Here is a 20224-nt window from a genome sequence, read left to right as displayed (position 1 = left end):
CCTAATCCGAAATGGGAGGAGGTGGACCATCTTGCAGGAATGTACAAAAATGTAAGGCTGATGTTGCAGCAATTTGATATATAGAGAGATATTTGCAATTCCATACAAAATGCAAGGGGGGCATTTTTTTTCAGCTTAGTGTTATCGAACTTATTCATGTTTTCTTGAAATGTATATAATTTCTTGTCTCCCCCCTAGAGCTCAATGGTCCTTTGAATTATTGTTTGGTATTCGAATAAATCATGGTAGATCTAATAAATTATCTAGAAAAAAATTGTATGATGTTTGTGCAATGATAGATAGAAATGATGATATATGCTTTGGTTTTGTATTTGGTAAGAGTCTTAGTGATATGATATAAGTAGGCGTAACATAAGTTGGTGCCGAATCAGTCTAATTATCTAGAACTAATAGTTTTGCAAAATATATTCTTCAGCTTTAGACAACATAAAAGCTCCTCCATTTATATCATGCACAATAGGTATTTGGTATATGAAATGCATCTATAGATGATCAAAATCTTTGATGATAGATTTTACTTTGAAAAATTGGAGTAAGAGAACCACTAATAAAAAATTTATGTTGTTAACAACTCTGTGGAGCAATGTTGCACTATGTTGCTGCATGTGAGGGGTAATGTCTTTTTCTTTTTTTTGGATTGCTTGTTTTACAACGATTATCAATAATTTATACTTTTCAAGTAATTAAATTTTTTTTTAAATTTAGATAAGTTTCTTATTCTTGAATATTTGTTGGTCTAAACTTGCGACTCTGAGTCTTTTGACTTCATTGTGGTTTAAACATATCCATATTATACTATTAAATAGGAGAAAATTATATAGTTTTAGATTCTAGCTACAAATTTCGTGACCAGAATATGCTTGGTTCTCCTCTTCATGAATTGTAGTTTTGAACTTCAAGTCAACTTGAATGTCCACTTGATATGATAAGTTTTTCGGTTGACTTGATAGAAAACTTGGTTTGTGCCAAACTTCGATCTTGGATCAATCTTGACTCAATTGACCTATCAAGTTATGTGAAACTTGGTTCAAGTTGGTTGACTCAATGGAGTCTTTAACGCTGACCACAGTCTATTTTAATATTATCTTTTCTAGATTTTTACTAAAAAAAGTTATTGGAGGTTGTTTCTTCATATTTTTATTATAAAATATAACAATATAAGTTGAAATAATTTGGGGGCTTGTATTCCTTTCCTACATGAAACCCCTATCATTCTCAAATTTTTCACGCACCCGACAATCCTATTATTTCCAATTCTATTATGAGTTGAGAGGGTTTTGTTGGCCATCCGCTTCTAGCACTCAATCCCAACATACAATAGTATTTGATAGCATGTCAAAAAGTCATGGATATCTTAAGTTTTTATTTTAATTATTAAATTAATATATTAATTGTATGTTAATAATAAATTATAGGTTTAAGGCTTTACATGTCCACATATATAAATATCATATATATTATCAAGTCTTGATGTTTAAGACTTATTGGATACTATGCGGAGTCTTCGAAATTGACTCAACTTGGCTAACTTTTGAATGGAGTCAAGTTTTTAAATTTTTAATCTATGTCATGAACATCCTCATTATTTGTCTCTATCAGTCATCTATATCGTCTCTCTTAAACATCCTAAACTAGTTGGACTCAATTTTATCTAAAAAAACTAAACCCATCTCTTATCCATATCCGTTAGAATCTCATTAAAATTTTTAAAAATAAACAAAACCTTCAATACTCATTTTCTAGTCCATGTATGCTATCCCTCTTATTCCCTAATTCCTTGAACTCTTTTTTGTTATTTTAGTTTTTTTTAACGTGGTGCATTCATTTGAACAATTGCTTGCATTGTGAGAAGAAAAATCTAAGATTGCTTTAAGAAACTCTCTCAATATTGCTTTTCTATTAAAAAAGTTAGAAACTTTTCTTCGTTTATTTGACCATAACACCAATCTTCATTATTAGTCAACAATTTTCTTTTCTCAGCCGGTAATGACCATATCTAATTTAGAGGCGCCAAAGGATCAGATTGAACCGGGGTTGGATTGAAAACCCTCAATCAATACTTCACTCGTTAGTAATTGGTTTGAGAAGTAAAAATCCATAATCAAATCCATTTATTTTTTTATGGATCCATGCTTGGCCAACCAACTCATTTATATTAGTCATATATCTCAAACAATAAAGAGAAATGGGACCAATAAGAAAGGGTATAGGGTTAAATGTCTCGAATGAAGCAAGCTTGGGGTATGTTAAAGCGAAGAAGAAAAAATAAACTTTTAAGCAAATTGTACACTCCACATTTCTCCATCTCCATAGGGGTCGAGAATCCATCATTGTCTCGGTTAAGTACTTAGATATTTTCAATAGTTATCCCCTCCATACTTGGCTACCCAGCATTTACTATGGGCATACAACTAAAGGTGCATCATTTTCAGTCCTTCCGTACTAGGAAAAGATCCTCTTAATGCTCTAACGCATGCACCCGATATGGATAGAACTATCTCATATTGATTTTTTCTTTACTTGCTATTGTTTGCATGAACCATTGTGATCGTTTAAGGTAAGCCTTTACTAACCTATATTCCAGCACATAATTACCAATAAGGTCCTAGCACTAGGTTTTCTAGGAAAAATTATTGTTTCAACCCCACCTCCCAATTTAAAAAAATTTCATTTGGATCCGTCAATTAGTTGAAATGGCCATTTCAACTTAGAGGAAAAAGATGGTTTTTTTCTCCATTTTGATGGTAATGGCGAATAGGCAGATAGCGGCGGCGGCGGAGCGGCGAGGCAAGTAGGTAGAGAGCTATCAAAAAGTATATAGGAACCGAACCACAAGAAGACAACTCACAGCAACAATTCAAACAAATCAATGGAGCACCAACAATCGAATCTTTTAGGATAAAACATTCGCATATCCATGCTAAGAACTGATTCCATCGAACTAAACCGTTTCTCATAAAACTGCCAAAATCTAATCTTTTCTTAACAAAAAAAAAGATCACAATCTTTTCTCTATCCATCGCCTTCAAATGGAACAGATAGCATCGCGGAAAGAACGGAGAGGGGCGGCGATGCGAACGGTAACCGTGGCCCTTCCGCTGCCACCCGGGCCCACCGCGAGTCTCGAGATCCCCATGGAGATTGGATGTCGAGGTGTTCTACCTCTTTGTGCTGGGCAGCGTGAAGCGGCTCGAGAGACCGAAAGCATGAGCAAGAGGACACCAAGCGTTCGATGAAATACCACTCTAGCGGTAATAAACCTCTTGTACCGTTCGCAGAGGGAGCCTAAATTCTTTTTCTGTTCTAAATTATTCTCTTCTCTTCCCTCACCACCTCCTTCCCTTCCGCACCCTGCCGCCACACTCATCGCCTGCAGCATCCCCATCATGGAGTTGAATGAGGGCCGGGAAGTAGAGGGTTAAAGAGATGCTCATGGCGCCAAGAAGTGGGTGGGACCTTTGGGATTGAAGGAAAAGAGGGAAGACTACGACACTCTGTACGTATCATCTTATTCGAAGGATGGGTTTGGATTCTTCTTTCCCTATTGCTAATTCTTCAACTTTTCCCTCATTTTTTGTTGCGTTTTGGCAAGATTGCAATTTTTGGGCTATCTTGTTGGTGGTTTAGTGTAAATGTTGGGTCTTTAGTGCTTGCTGAGGTTTTAATTCTTATATTTTGTTCTGATTCTAATTGGTTCAAGGAATATTTTGTGCATTGCCATTCTAAATCTATTCTCTTTTTTGACTATATGATCAATAGCGACCTGGATACGAGCTAGTTTCTCTTGGAATGTAGATATTTGTGTAAAAGTTTAATATTTTACTTCCTTTCAGGTTTTTGAATTTATGGTTTTGGAGAAACATGCATTGGAGAGTGACTTTTAAGCATGCATGCATACATGCACCCATGCCTACTTTAGAAAAATTTTGATGATTCATGAATTAGTAACACTATTTTTGCTTTAAAAAAAAATCATGTCAATAGAATATAAAAAACAATATTTATACTAGACAAAAGCTTATTCATAAAATTAGTCCATCCTGAGGATCAACAAACCACCCAAACTTAAATACAGTGCAATTTCAATATTATCTACTAAAACACTATATGAGTTTGGTTGTGTTCACTTGAGCAAGGTTGAAAATAGGTTACTTTGCAGGCCTTGATTGTAAAAATATGGGTAAAGTTTAGGTTTGTTCGAGTTGATACCCTTGCAAAAAATATCAGTTAGTCTTTGATTGGATTGGACAAACTGACATGCTATTGGAATTTGGATTGCAGTCAAATACCCAATTTATCAACCTAAAGTTGATCCAAAATTACATTGGGTTGACATTGAGCATAACCCAGGTTAGTTATATATCAACTTAATTCAGCCTAAATTGCAAATTGGTTGGATTAGGATTGGGTAAACTTGGCCAAAGCTGCACTCTTGTGCAAGCATATTGGATTAACACGTTTTATAGGCTAGCATCCCTGGCTTCTCATGCAGTTCACCTCTCAACAACTCAGCCATCTAACCACCATTACTCGGCTAAATTTTTAATTTTAAAATTTAATATTATCATATATCTTGAATTTTATTGAGGCTTATGAATGAGATTTCTTATTGTGAAGAGACCATACATTCATGAGCAGGCGAATCTCTTCAAACTTAGTAGTCCATGGGGTTTACATGTCCAAGAGAAATGTAAGGATTGATTCCTTTGGAACCAAGTAGACCTTGATGCATTGGTTGATATATCATCGCCATTGTAAGAATATTGTATAGGAAAGAGCAATGCCTAATCTTAAAACCTCTGTAATTTAATTTCTTCAGAAAACTATCTATTCCCACCTCCTAGTGTCAGAAAAATAACAAGAACATTCTTGTCTTTATCTTTTTACTTATGAGATGGGTATTTTTAAAAACATTATAGTCCTTTCTAATCTCAATAGTAAAAAAAGATCGATGCGATTAGGACCAGCCGCTATTTTTTTGAAAAAAGAAAATCATGCATGGCATGCGTCAACATCTTCCTAATATTAAAAATAGTAAGAGAATCTGGTGTTCAGATCTTATGAATAGAAAATATTAAGGAAAATTTTCTAATGCATCATCAACTAATAGCTCCTTGGAAAAAATAGCTTATTCAATATTTGAAAAAAAAGGATAGGATTTTGGTGGTAAGCTTGATAAATTGATCCTATAGTGAGAGGATGGAAGTATTACTGTGGACAGAGAAGGGAACATGCAAGATTCCATAGCAATGAGACAGTCAGAGTTCTTTGACAATGGAAATCCCTCTATTTTGTAAGGAAAAATTCTTCTAGGTCCAAATTCTTCGCAACCAAGTTGGCATTTCCATGTGAGGGAAGAAATGGAGTGTTCTTTGGAGAGGATTTGCACTAAGAATAGAGTTGGCCACTTTTGTCTATTAGAACACCAACTCTTGCAATTAAATGCAATGGAAAGAGTACAATTGGGTCTAACATACCAACTCTAGATTGAATACTTTCCGCATATGAACCAATTCTAGAAATGATGGCAGTCACGTATGGAATCTGAGGTTAATATTCATTTTCATTAATGAGTCACAGAGATAGTTGAGAGATTTGGGAGTTGATTGCAGGATTTAGAGAGTTGGAAGTTGATTAAAAGACAAGGATATTATGACTAGAAGAGTAATTAATGTGGGAGGCATGCTTTGAGACAAACTCTAGCTATTCTACAGAGCATTTTGGGAAAGGGATATTTTGCGAATATGAGCATTTCACACAGAAGAAACATTGGCACATTTATATAGTTTTCAAGATATATATTATACACACACATTTACATATACATATGTTATATTAATTTAGGTTGAATTTGGAAATAGGGAGTGTGTCATTCAACTTTTATGAAGTTCTTATATCAACCATGTTTTTATTTTGTAAAGCACAGGGAGCATGGAAAGGATCGGCCATGGAGGCAATAAAGCACGCGAGTGGGGCAATAGCGGGCGTTGAACAAGGTGAGGTAGAGATTTTGCGGTTTAGGGGATCATTGGCTTGTGGGCCATTGACATTGTCAGAGGGGCCAATTATAGCTAGCTACTAGAGGAGGCGATGTGCATGGAAGCTATAAGGAGATTGAGAGAGATTAAAAGGATGTCCAAAGGTTTAAGGAATTATTCTATTCTAGATGGATAGCAGTGCATGGGCGAAGGAGGATAACCTAGGAAAAGGATATTATGGTTAGCACAAATAGAGACATAATTTATTGCTTCAGAAGCATAGAAAACAACTCTTGCCATATCAACTTTTTTGTACACATGACCCGTTCCATATACACTATTAGGTGGCCTAAGAAGTAGAAGTAAAATGGTCAACAAAACAAGGGGTCGGGAATGAAATTTCTGCTTAAAAGGTTCTGAACATAAATGATAATTAAACTAGGGGGCATAAATAAATTTCTCTTAGAATTTTCAAGGGTTGTTTGGTTGCCATTTGCTTTCATTTAATTTAAAATAATGCAGAGATTTTATTTTATCTACTTCTTTAATAGCATTGATATCATGCTTCCTTGTATGGAAGAGTCAAGATATTTCTTAGGTCATATCGCTTGAACTTTGTCGGGACGTGGTGGTTTATAGGGTTGCTGCCATCAGAGATATGGATGTTGGGCATGTGTTGGTCGATGAACTGGTGAAGGAAAACCGTCAAACAGTTCTTGGCTCAAAAAGTTGGAAAGTGATACCGACGGAGACACCGAGGTTTAGATAACACTATCGATCTTTTATGCTAGAGAAAGGAGAGGAAAGAAATATAGTTTTCTTGAGGAAATCATTCTTGAGCAAAGACCATCGTTGTTCTATCAATTGCACCCGTTGGGGAAAAAGCCTTTTGTCAAGGAAATCGCCCATGGCAGAGGAATTTGACAATTCTTCGAATGATGAGGAATTTCAGAGAGGGAAGCGTAGGAAGCTGGGGGGGGTATACGGGAGGTTTCAAAGGGCATTGCAGTCTCATGATTGGGATCTTGCTGAGAGCTTGATTTTGTCAATTGATCTACAATACCGTAACATTGGGCTTTGTATGGCAGTAAGTACTATTTGGTTTCTATACACTCAACAAGATTTGGCTAAAGCTACTCAGTTGATAAAAAGGATCGTCTCAAATGGAGCGCATGATTTCACAAAGGTGACTTGTCAGACATCTTTTCTTGCATCGTGCGTTTTGGCTACCCTAAATTGCATGATGAACTTTTCAGATACCAAAACCGGCATGATTGAGAGGTAAAATCTTACTATTTTGATTCCCTTGCATAAATAATCTTAAGCAATCACTGTATTCTATATTTAATTTTGTAAAATAACTCACTCTAATTCTTGGAAGAGATCAAGAATTGATAACTGTTTCATGATATCCTGTGATTGTGAAGTCTCATCACATTGATTTCCATGCACTTGTGCCATAAAATGTGTTATCAAGGGTCCTTTATTATGTATTTAATTTTGTGGAGAACTCATTCAGGTTCCTCTGTAGAAATGGAAAATTGATTTTTTGTTACTGAATTTGAAGTGTTGTATTCAATTTGCTACAAAGGGATATTTATATAATGACAGCTATGGAGGTTAATATTCATGGATAATCAATTTGTCTTCCTTGTTAATTTTCGATAGGGTGAAAGAACACCTCCAAGCATATGAAGGTGCTGTGCCTATGAAGGCCAAGTGGAGTGTCAATCTTGAAAAATTCATTTCTTGGGCATTTTATCTGATCGAATTCCATAGGCGCAATCAAGGAAATAGGGACAAAGATATCCAATCAATCTTCGAAACCCAGCTACAATTGTCAGCATTTAAGACTTTTTTGAATATTGCTAGAGAAAACATTATGGGACAGAACTTTGGTCTGGCCTTTGATGCAGCCTGCTTTTCACTCTCTCTCTTGTCCAACTCAGTTAACCATGGCTGGTCATCTGGAGTAGCAAGAGATGCAGTACTGGAGTTACTAGGTTTCTTGGTGGAGGGGAGTGTGGAAATTGTCAACCAATGCTTTATGAAAGCTGCTCGATTTGGGAGCACAGAACTTGTAAGCATTTTATTGCAGGTAACGGTATCCTACTTTTGCACAAAAGCATTTTACCTATGGCAGCCCTTGTTATCCTTTACTTTTTGTTGGATGGTAACAATCGTGCAGATAATTGCTGAAATTTCTTGTCAAATTTTGAATAATATTGAAACCACAGCTTGCTTCTAAGCAGTGGACATGACTATTTAGACCAGTGCTAATTTTCGTTGTTATCCATGCTATAAAGAATTATCCTAATTGATAGTACAACATGGGAAAAATTGGCAAGTGCTTATCTTAGATGGTCATATATCTTCGGTAGTGCCAAGCACTTCTGTTTATCATTTTATGTCATCTCTAATTTTAAGCTTTGGGGGGGGGGGGGGGGGGGGGGTTACAGGGGTTCGAAAAAGTCACCACTTATTGTTTAAAAGAAAACAGGGTATTGATAAAATGGGGCAAACAAGTGCAATGCAATGATTTTAACTGGGTTGTGGAACCATTTAGTGATGAGAATGGAAGGAAACCATCCACAACCCACCCAAGCATTGGTTGAGTCCCTACTTTCAATTTGAGATCCTTCCCCTGATAGTGAATGTCTAAATGGTTGGTGTTCAAACTTGAAACTACAAGACAAGGGAAAACGAAAATAACAAGGAGTCGAGTTTAGAGTGGGAAAACTCATGATCAAACCATCGAAAATGCAATAATCTACAACTATAAAAAAGCTATGTAGCATCACAAACATGAACTTCAAAGTATCAGAAGCAATTATCCAGTTGTCTCTCCAAGGAAGTCAATCGGAATCCTATTGAAAAAGCATTTGGTTCCACAGTTAACTAGGCAAAGCTTTTCCCTACTATCTGATTCTAGGTTTATGTTTGTGGTCAGGCCTTGGGAGGCAAAACATGTTTGTGAGGATGGTATGTTTTTGGCTTGGGCTAACTCATATTTTTGCTAATGCATGTTTGATATTCTATTTTGGAGGTAGGATAAGGTCGTTAGGATGATAGCAGATTATTTTAGAGTTCTGAACACAAAACATCAAATGATGTGTAAGGTGGTACTTGATGAGATGAGAGGACAATGATTATTAAGATCATGTTGCCTTGGGATTTACTGCATGGTTATGAAAACTAATTTTTTAATGTAAGATCATGATATTTGTCTTGAGGAAGAGAAAGCTTAAATGGGCTAATGCAACTGACCTCTATAAATGAAGCATGGTAGACTGAAAATGTTCATATTATGGTAGGGTTTATAGGACTATATTTTTGCAACTAGTTTGAATAAGGTTACTGCTATGTTAAAAATGGTCAACAATAAGCAATGCTGATGGATAGAAAAGGGTTAGCCGGCATTGTGAAACTCAATAAAGGTTGCAATGGTAGAATTCAATTTGATTAAAGGAAGTTCTTTTTTCAAAATCTCCTACTAATGCTAAGGGAAAATGGAGGAAAAATATAATTTGCTATTGGCATGAGTAGGAGTCCCTAATACTATCATCATTTGTATTCTTTATTACTAAAATTTGTTTTCTTTACTCAACTTTTACCAAAAGATCTACTCCTTATCTGCTAGCCTCTTCTTTCTCTTATCAAGACCTGGTTCATGGATCTTATCAAACAACAAGAGTTTTTCATTAGTTAAATGTAGCCATTTAAACTTTCATGGATACATTGCATTGGTGATATTTCCATTTTATTCTTTACACCTTTGTATTAGCACATTCCATGAAAATAGGAAGGGAATCTCATTCTTACATATCAAATAATAGTTACAGGGGGATCTTATGCTGACCATCAAACAATATGTTATTTTTTGAGACAACCTACAAAAGAACTCTCTCCATATAACGAACTACCTAACAAGGTTTGCGGGTACCCATGTGTATTGCCCCGTATAGAGCAACCATACTATACTAGTACCAAACAAATACTCAGTATGTGGGCGTACTGAGTGTCAACATGGTACCTGTACAGGTCTGATACCATGATTGAGAAACCTTTCTCCCTAATTATAGGGGGCAAGCATCTCTCCACCTATAACAGAGTCCTTGATGATGGGAGCAGTCCAAAGTTATGTTTGGTGGAATGCTAAAGTTCAGAAGGTAGTTGCCCCCTCTCATCTCCCTCGCTTAGCCAGTGAATGCCAATCTTACTCTAATATGTACATATATGCGTATATTGAGTGTTTTGAAAGTCTCTTGCCTTTGTATCAAATAGACATGAAATGGGCAGTTGTATCTTAATTAGCGAGCTAAGCTACATTAAATTTTGATGGTTTAATAATTTGAATCATTGATCTTGATCTACACATCTTGAAACACAAATTCAAAATTGGATTGATTTAGATACTTTAAAATTATAATCAAATCAATATATGGTATCATATAACATGAAAAGTGTCCATTTTGTATCCACCTTGACTAATAATTAAGAGACATCCAAAACACGTGATTTTTGTTTTCTAGGAAGTTTAGACATTGTAGATCATAATTAACAGTGTGCATGCTCGCCTTAAAAAGCTACCACAGATTTTGCAGCTCTAGTATATGCACAAACACACTCAAACACACACGTACAGCAAGTTAAAGGTACTATCGGTTCTCTCAATGAGATGAACAAATGCTGACTCACTGGACATGAGTAACTTCAAACAAAAGCAATGACATCCAGAAAATAACTTTTTTCGGTAATTTCATGATCTTAATTTGAGTCCTCTCCAAAAAGGGTAAAAGGGAAAATTATTCTTATTTCTGACTTTACTCCTGTTACAGATAGCTCAAGCTAGAGGTTTGCATGTGAATGTCAATTTTGCCCTTTTTGCTGCCTCTGAATACTCTCACATCAACACCATGGAGTGTCTCGTCACAGAGGGGCATGCAACGTACTTCTTCGGGCCCCTGATGACAGCTGCCAGGAGTGGTTGCATGCCAGTTGTCCAGTGGTTTGTCAAGCGAGGATGTACTGAGATGGAGCTCTGTTATGCCCTCACTGCTGCCACTTCAAACAACCAAGTTGCCATCATCAGCTACCTCCTCCAATGCATCCCCCAACAGATGCTCAACCTTTTCAGCTTTGAGATCCTGAAGTCTGTGGGGGAGGAGAGGCCTGACTCCTTCGAAGGTGTTAACTTTCTTCTTAGTTCTGATTTTCTCAGAGACCCTATTGCAACGTATGCATTTGCCAACAGACTTGCAACATCAAATGAGGAGGCCATCACACCTGAGCTGAAGGTTTTTTTACTTGAACATTGGTCCGCGGAGGCATTTGTTGAGGGAATGAGAGCTGGAGAGGTCCATTATGTGAACTTGATGAGGATTCTCAGGAGAGGCAAGTCGGAGATTTGTCTGAGAGAGTTGCCGCCACCACTGGTAATTGTTATAGCATACCTGCCATTGTACAGGGAGTGTTTGGCATCCAGTGGGTCATTGCTACCTCAGAGGCTGAGGGGGGAGCTCATGGTGGCGGCGAGGAGGCTTAGCAATTGGGCAGTGGATGAAATGAGCGAGAAGAGAGAGCTTTTAGAGATCTTGCAGCAGCACATGCCATGTTTCTGATTCCCTGGACAGCATTTGGTTCAAATTTATCTTTTGATCTCATGGATTTGGTACAGTTCCTTGAGGGTTTTATTTGACAATTTAAAGATAGAGTTGTAAGAGTTTTTTCTTAATCTAGTCTGAAGTTTATTGTAATGGCAGTGCTATGTCTGACAGTTCAAAACAGTCTTATGTGGTTTTTCTTTCTTAATCATATTAATCATTTTGTCCGAAAATTGCCTTAATAATCATAATATCATAAGAATGTGTGGTTAATCCATTTAGGAGCTTGCTTGGAGAACATAGATCGGAATCAGCTTTGGCAGATTTTGTCTTGTTTCTGGGTGATCCATTTTGAATATATCTTATTGTCATTTCAATATGCTAGTTAAAATTTGCTTGTTATTATCATCCCTCGGTTATATTTATCTTGGATCATCAAAACCAAAGGGATCCAAAATGGATGATACGTTTGTTGGTCTTATGTTTTTAACAATTACTAGTTTCATCTTTAATGAAATTCTGATGATCATGCAGTTATTTTTTTTTCCTTCCCTTGTCTTAATATCATAAATGGTGTTCTGTTCATGAGTCTCCTCTAATGCTGTTCTGTTTTATTTGCTAGAACTGTTCCTTGTAGACTCTCTCGGAGGAAAAAAAGGGAATAACCCACCTGAGTTTTATTGAATGAATCAAAACAGCTATATTACATTTTTAAGTTATTACACCCTTTGGAGGATTTCCAACAGTAGATAAACTATTGACAGTTCTAGAGTTGGAAGGAAACCAGTCATCAAAAAGTTGGATAACAGAAGGGATCTGTGTTTCAGGAAGAAAATCTGATGATTTCTTTCTTTCCAGATAACCCAGCAAAAAGCAATAATTAAGTGATCCCAGCCTGGTCTCCAAGATTATGGAATTTTCCTTCTACTCCAAGTTGTCCAAAGAGTTGACAGGGAATTTTGGGATTCCATTAATGTTTCAAGTCTAAAGAATTTTCTCCCTTAGCTGTCTAGTGGCTGAGCAATTGAGGAACAGGTGGTTGGTTCGCTGGGCATGTACTGGTTCTCTAAAGAATTTTGGGCTTCTCTCTTTCTCAAATGAGAAATTGTCTGTCAGCAATTTTGGCCTTAATTAATGAAGGACCGACCTGAGGTATGGGCATTCTTACACAAGAAATTATTGTCCACTGTTTTTCTTGCCAATCTGTCTTCTCATGAAAAATTACTAAGATTTCTGCGAGAGAAAGCATAGCAGAATATATTTCAAATTATGATTTCTGAAAAATTATTTGGCCAATTGCTTCCATGAAGCACTAGTCGCTTCCCATCCTGATAAGCAAATCAATCACCTGTTTCTTAAGCTATGGTGATGGAGGCGACTGAAGCTGTCATGGAGGGCAATTGCATCCATTTAAAAATAAAACCTTTTTTTGTAGGATAACCTTGTTTCATATACATTGACGATATCATTTCTTAAAGAGTCCACCTTAGGGTTTGTGTTGCTGCTATGAAGCTCTCCCATGCTGCTCTTAGCTCAGCCAATGGAACGGGGGCAAAGTAAAGCACCCGAGAAGAAGCATCCAAAATGATGTTCACAACTTATTTTGTGGTGGGTGAGGTATCCAGGAGAACATAAGCTGTTAAGAGAGAGCATTTGATGCCTCGTGAAATTCACTAGAGAGACATAAAGCAAGATTACTCGAGTATTAATGGGTCATATTAACACCTTGAAATAGCCTCTGATTTTGAGCAGAGTAACCATCTCACTTGACATATAATGGACTATGAGTGCAGCATTATAAGAGGGACTGTATTGAATGAAACAGAAGAGGAGTGGGTAGCCTTTGAATCATAAACGACCGACGTCTCCAATAAGAACATGCGTGACAAGAATCTTCATATTAGATGCGAACTACTTTGGCTACTACGAGCAGAGTTGGAAAAGGTCCAGGAGCGAGATCAGCTCCAGAAAGCTGGATCGCAAACCAAACTTCTAAATATCATAACTTGATTATAAAACGTCCGATTAAAATGATCTTTTTTTTCGAGCAATTTTTCGACATCCACAATGTGTCACCATGCCCTATAAAGACAGTATCCCTAGCGATAGAGTCCAAATTTCATTATTTTCAACCTGAAATAGACCGATCAAACTGAAAGTTTCCTTTTTGGGTAAGACTTTAACTAGGCGTAGCTCTTTATCTAAGAAGAATTAAGAAAAATAACAACAGACAAAGTTGATGTAGAAGTCGAGATGTACCTTTTTAAAAAATTTAACTTTTTCTATAATATTTCTATTAGTGTTTATTTTAGGAAGAAGAGCCCTATTAAAATTAGGAAGAGAAATCCGATCCAAATTGTGTAAAAATGGACCTCAACATTATAAATAGAAGCTATATACCCCGATTTTTTAATCATCAATAAAAAAAAAGAGAAATCCGATCCCTAGCAGAGATCATACTCACCAAAGAAACGAAACTGATAAGAAATATGAGAAATAAAGATGTTTGAGACGATGACAGTAGCTATAAAAAATATAAAATATATAAATAAAATCTATCTCATCCTATCAACTTAAATATTTAGAAAAAGTGGTGATTTTAACATAATATCAGAATAGAAGTTCTGAGTTCGAACTCTGTCTGTCTCCGCACTCTTCCAACTGAAGCTTCTATTTTGTCCAGTGAACTGGGTTCCCATATCAACCAGTCATTACGCTTCAGATTATGTAAAGTATGTACCGCACTAAGGCAAAGAATGTCCATTTTTTATTTTAAACAAGTTCGCTTCAAAAGCTCCAACCTATTAGGAACATGGTCTCAATCTACAGGCACCTTTTCTTTTTTGGGTAAAGATCTACAGGCACTTTAATTAGTTGTGTCTACAGCTCACTCAGTTCATCTCCACTGTTTAAATTATCTGCTCTCTCTTTAGTTTACCTCACAGCTGGTAGACTGGTTCCAATGAAACATCTATTCTCTTTTTTCCCCGCATACGATATTCAGAGCAAATGAGAAAATTAAATAAATAAAGTCAAGTAATCGATAAAAATCCCACTACCAGAGATTGCTAAAGATCTTGTGGATTTTTACTTTGTTAAATCAGTCAGAGCGAGGTTGCATGGTTAGCAGCATCAATGGAAGCATGGAGTCATCCGAAACACAGAAATGTGACAGAGCGATCATGCTCTTCATTTCTGAAGACTGACCACCATCAAAAATTATAAATAAGTTAATACATACAACCGTTTGCAATAAAAAGGATTGATGACAAAACTTTGTTGAGAAAGCTGAAAGTAATTAGTAGGCATCAACATGAAAAGAAGGAAAAAAATAAAATTGGGCACTCTACTCATGTGAACTGAAAATTTGTCTAACTCTTTACAAGTAAGAGGAGGCAATATTCTGCATGTCGGATGGCATAAAAGCCAAGACCATTAGCACAACTAGTATGCCTACAGGAAGCAGTAGTAACAAGAAAGGTGGTGGAGGCAATGGTGGCAGGATAAGCGGAAGAAGTATCATTAAGGCTGTGAGGCAGATCAGTACCAGAAATTTTTCTGTGCTGAAATAGCTCGATGGAAAGGATTTCCCATTATTCCTCTGCGGTTGAGACCTCTTATACTCCAAGTTTGGTACATTGGCCAATGTTGTCCTGTTTACTCTGCTTTCCATTACACCGCTGCAATTAGCCTTGTATAATACTAACGAAAGCTTCTGAAAAAGTTGGCACTCAGCATCCAAAGGCCACAAAGTTCCTTTAAATTCCCTCCCTAGCTACGTGAAGGCTTATCAATCTTTCAAAAGGTAAGAGATCTGTTCATCAAGCTTATAAATTCCCCTATGACATGCGACTTTGAGGTTCTTGCAAACTTGAGTTTGTTCTTTGCCTCTATGTTGCTTGCGATCGAAATATATTTATTGAATTCAATGGCCCAGTATCCCCAACTAGTGATGCTGTTTTGTGACAAAGGTTTGGCCAACTGAAACTTACCGCAGACAAGCAAGCAAAGTAGGTCCTCAAGGAAACTGGTCGTCCACTGCTGTTGAGAAGATTAGACTTTCAACTTTCAACCTTCAACCTTCAACCTTCAACCTTCAACCTGTTGATAATGGATGGAATATGGATCCCCGTCAACCCAGGAAACTTGAAGATTTAATTTTCAACAATATATTGTGTGGAAAATAAGGTATATATATATATATATATATATATATATATATATCAAATTGCCTTTTTTTGACAAGGAGGAGGGAGAGACCAAAAAGTTTTTTTTTTTTTAAAAAAAAAAAAACACAAACTGGGCTCTTGGAGTCTGAAGAAGTTAACATGCAGGCAGTTCCATTGTAATTTTCTTCTCCTTTATATATAAAAATCCAGTCCTTCTCTCTAAGCCTCTAGCTTTTAGCAACTCACCACATGATCAAAATGACACAAAAGACTCATGACTTTCTGAGCAGACACAAAACATTGGTGTCAGACCTTTATGACATGAATTAAAGCTTTCTTGCAAAGCCCATTTGGATTCAGACCCAACTGATACCGTACCATTATACTAAGAGAAACAACAAGAAAGTAAGCATTACCTCAGTTGGATTTGTTCTTGCCACTATTCAAGCCAAAGCCCAAAACTTCAGAGAACAATGACATGTGAGATCAGCACATGTGATATCTGAGGCTCCCTTTTTTCTAGTTTATTTTTTTTAAGGAGAGTAGGAGAGCAAAGAATAAGGGAAAAAAGAGGTGTGGAGAGGAGAAGGGTGGTTTAAACGTAATGCCTCCCTTCTAAAGAATCAGAGATCAAAGAAGACCTGTGATGCTGATAATTTGGTTGGGGTTGGTTTATTGTCCCTATATTTATTTGGGCTGTGCTGAGTCGGTGCCTGCGGAGCACTCGAGATTTTGAGGGCAGATGCACTGCATTCTATAGCCTTCAACGCAAGTGGGGGCAGTCATGGAGATTTTCTTTTCTTTGGAAGAAGGCAAGCTTGATAAGTTCGATGTTTCAAGGTTCTTCTCCCCTGGCCTCCTTATATTTTGTCTCCTTTGCCCCTCACCAGGGTCAGGTTCCAGTTACTCCTGCCCAAAAAAAATCACGGTTGGCGTTTTTTACAATTATCTTCCAGCAAGAGCTTTCCTTATTCTTTTTATTCGATGGATGATTTTTTTTTTTTTCTAAAACAAATGATTCATATCATCTTAGCAGGAATATATTAAAAAAATTTAAAAATAATAAATCTCAGAGTGCTCTAAATAGTGACTTACCATATACGGTGCCACTCAGTTTGCAGCTCTATTAGCTTCTTTAAACACGTGCTTAGCTCACACTGCCACTAATTATAGTCTGAATATTTCGAAGCAAAAGGTGGCACCCATGCAAACCGGTCTTTAATGAGTTCTAAATATTGGATCCCAATAAAAATATCCAGAAATGTTTCTTCTTGGAATTTATAGTCACAGCTGAAGTTGGGGGATCTTTTACATGCTATTGCTGGCATTTGGCAATATTTATCCCTCATGGATTGATGCATGCAAAATGGGACGTGATAGATGAACATGTTCTTGCGTGTTAGATTAGCGCTTCGTCATTGGATTTGTATCGGGGGCTAGAATTTTGGAATTTCCCCATGTTTATTTAGAATGTTATTAAATCTTTTAATGATCTCATGTTAAAAGAGGCACATGTTTCATATGTATATTGGTTTTCACATTTGATCAACACAATGCTCTTGCTGATACAATGCATGGCTTCATGTGATTTGCATGATCCTTGCGTAGCTTCAATGTTCCCATTAAGTTTTCTATTTATAATGCAAGGTACGACATCACACTTAATTTTCTTTACTTTTCTTTCCTTTTTTGGTCAAACCCATCTCCTTTGTTCCTTTTTGGTCCGACACATGACGCTATTGTGACTTGCTCCCTATTTTGACCTGTACAGGGAGGCTTATCTGATACATTGCATCAACCATAGTCTTTAAATAAAACAAGTCTAGAAATTCTTTAACTAATATAGCTCTGCCATATTAGGCCTCTTGGTATTTTGCAAAAATAAAGGACGTGGCATCGAGTAAATAATATTGCAAAAATAATTCAAAAGAAACCTAAAAATCAATAGTCTCATATCAATTATTTGCCAAAAAAAATTTGGATACTTATACAGAACTAAGGAACTTAAAAATTATCTTTCGAGTAGTTTTTTTGAGTTATAATATGATGATATTGATGATAACTCACAGGACATATCTCAATTTTTCATAATCTTTTGTTCTTTTAGGAGAAAAGTCGTCTTTGTTCTTTGAATTAAACTAAAAGAGTTTCTATAATGTATGGATGTTTAGAAGCTGGAAGCTGCAGGGAAGTTGCAGTCTTTTTGACAGCGTATGGGGTGGGCCGACGACCGGATTCAGAGTTTTTGGCTAACGGACGCTTCCATGGTAATGATTCACTGAATGTTTTGTTCCCACTTGTGTTTTGCCGGCCCTTGTTGGGCTTCACAAACTTGGATTCCTCTTCCCCAAGGAAGCACAAGCCAACTCTCTCTCTCTCTCTCTCTCTCTCTCTCTCTCGTCCTTGCATCCTATGCGTAATCTAACAGCTTATCAAAAAAAAAAAACAGCTTATCCTGTACTTTAGGAGGGATGAAATGGCAAGTTACTCATTCACCAATAGTAAATAATGATCATAATAATAAATGATGGTTATAATAATAAAGTGATGGTTTGAGGAAATGACAAGGATGATCATGACTTTGTGAATGGTCTCGAATTAACTTTAGATCGGACTAACAAAATGTGGATCGAAATCTAAACTCATTGGATACGCCAAGTTGTCTTAATGATAGATCAATTGGGTCTCAAATAGACCGGCTCAAAAAAGCACGGATCATTGAATTTTATTCATTAATTTGGACTCGATATGATTGGAGCTAGTTAACTTGCTGTGCCTAAAAACAGTTTATGCGAACTTGATTGTGTTAGAATTTGACTTGAATGAACCAAATTACATATGTCCAAAGTGTCATATTCATTTGCTTCAAATTTGTAAGTTTTGATCTTCTTTTCTATTTTGCAGTATCCTAATTGTTGCCTTGGAAATGGGTCGATCCATCAAGCAATATTTGCTAGATGTTAGACATATATGACTTATCAATGGTACATGGTTAACTTCATATGAAATATGACTTTTTGAGGATACAAATGCTAACAATTTCTCACAAAAATATAAAGTATGGAAGAGATTTGAAATTATCTTCAAACTGATTTCCTTAAGGTGCCCTCGGCATGGATAGAATGCAACGTTCAATTATTTATGCAATCAAAGTATAATTGAGAATAGAAAAATGCAATTAATCATCCAATATCGGTAGGTAAGAGGAGAGACAATGATTAGGGTTGTTCGTATTGGAGAGAACAGAAAATCCAAAATATTAAAAATAAGTTGAGAATCTTACTTCCCATATTTTGTCGCATCAAATCCTCCATCACCAATTGGTCCCCTAATCCATCTTAGGAAAACAACCAAAACTTGATGGTGATTTGGTGACGGACAATACCCCTTGCAAACCATTATTGTGCCACCACCTACACGTAATCTAATCTTATCCATTCTAACTTCAATTTGTCATCTAAACGCAGACAAGTCTAACATGATGATGACTTATCTTTTCTCCTATGGGACAAAAATCTACCACTAAGAAATCAATTAAAAAATGAGCCGTCGAAGAAACTAACCTCTCACCTATCTCATCAGCCATATAAGAAGCATGCTAAGCAAAAAGTTTGGTACTACATACCTAAAAAAAAATTGTACTTCATCTCTCTCTCAAAGAAACATGCTTTAAGTTGCTTGAAGTTAGCAATTGATTACAAACGGCAAATTTGTGTCGAATTACCAAAAAAAAAAAAGTTAGCATTTGTATCTAGATTTTATTTTATTTCATATGGAATTTTAAGATTCCATAATCTTTCTTGGACTCTATTCCAGAGATTGAAGGATATTCTTATACCTGATGCTGATCGGTGTGTCTATTCTAAGATCGTATAAGCAGTTGATTCAAAATTAAAATAAAAAAAAAAAAGAAAAAAAAAGATATTACGAGAGATCCGATGAAGTTTGAGTTACGTAGATTCTATCACAAGATTGGCGAGTTCACGTTCTGGTTAGAAGGATAAGTTACATGAAGCGCACCTGGACATGAACGATAAAATCCTCGTTCAATGTTTCAGTTTCATCGAAAGCCCGTTCTCCTACGCTGCTGACCTTTGACCCCACCAAAAATTTCTGGACATGTACAAGATATCTATCTACTAGAATATTGCAACTTGGGATACTGTGATGTATAACTTTGTGGTATGGCTGATTGAAACTTAATTTGGTGCTATTCCAATCTCCTGTTTTGATCACCATCATGATCTTAGGGCTTTTTTTTTTTTGCTAAACTGGGTAATCTATACAACACGTGTACGGATGCACCCAATATGTTCTTAGGGCTTTGGACGGATTATCTGCTGTCCAATAATACAAATGGGAGGCATCGATCTTGTGTGGATATTGCTTTGTCTTGGTGGTGACAACGTTGGGCTCAAAGCATGTTAACTATGAGATCTTGTCCCAAGCACTT

The 20224-nt window shown here is 36.4% G+C and overlaps 1 protein-coding gene and 1 long non-coding RNA gene across 9 annotated transcripts; one reads left to right on the top strand and one right to left on the bottom strand.

Annotated features, from left to right (window-relative positions):
- Window positions 1-24: 24 nt before the first annotated feature.
- On the top strand, window positions 25-11835 carry LOC103706081 (ankyrin repeat protein SKIP35-like). 8 transcript variants are annotated; one of them, XM_089928624.1, is made up of 6 exons: window positions 2498-2578; window positions 3060-3272; window positions 3398-3517; window positions 6639-7280; window positions 7668-8097; window positions 10838-11835. In XM_089928624.1, exons 4-6 carry the CDS (start codon window positions 6784-6786, stop codon window positions 11618-11620), a joined length of 1710 nt encoding a protein of 569 aa, XP_089784750.1. In that variant the 5' UTR covers window positions 2498-2578; window positions 3060-3272; window positions 3398-3517; window positions 6639-6783; the 3' UTR covers window positions 11621-11835. The 8 variants fall into 8 exon arrangements, with proteins under 8 accessions (XP_089784751.1, XP_089784750.1, XP_089784748.1 ...); XM_089928622.1 differs by adding an exon at window positions 5948-6017 and having other exon boundaries at window positions 2506-3272; XM_089928626.1 differs by adding an exon at window positions 5943-6017 and having other exon boundaries at window positions 2506-3272; window positions 7088-7280.
- Window positions 11836-14848: 3013 nt separating this feature from the next.
- On the bottom strand, window positions 14849-16430 carry LOC113462659 (uncharacterized). Its single transcript, XR_015974880.1, has 2 exons — window positions 16188-16430; window positions 14849-15703 (listed from the first exon to the last, which is right to left on the bottom strand). It is a non-coding gene; the product is annotated as an uncharacterized LOC113462659 (long non-coding RNA).
- Window positions 16431-20224: the final 3794 nt, after the last annotated feature.

Source organism: Phoenix dactylifera, chromosome 2, assembly GCF_051530095.1.
Source record: "Phoenix dactylifera cultivar Ajwa chromosome 2, Ajwa_hap1_PhDact_Kaust_v1.1, whole genome shotgun sequence".
Taxonomy (NCBI): Eukaryota; Viridiplantae; Streptophyta; class Magnoliopsida; order Arecales; family Arecaceae; genus Phoenix; species Phoenix dactylifera.
Note: the sequence above shows the minus strand (reverse complement) of the source record. Positions and strands in the feature narration are given on the sequence as shown.

Excerpts from the sequence above, each read along its gene's own strand:
- LOC103706081 (XM_089928624.1), top strand. The coding sequence starts at position 6,784 with ATGCTAGAGAAAGGAGAGGAAAGAAATATAGTTTTCTTGAGGAAATCA. Across the intron at positions 7,281-7,667 it reads AAAACCGGCATGATTGAGAG|GGTGAAAGAACACCTCCAAG; the intron begins GTAAAATCTTAC and ends AATTTTCGATAG. Across the intron at positions 8,098-10,837 it reads TTGTAAGCATTTTATTGCAG|ATAGCTCAAGCTAGAGGTTT; the intron begins GTAACGGTATCC and ends CTCCTGTTACAG.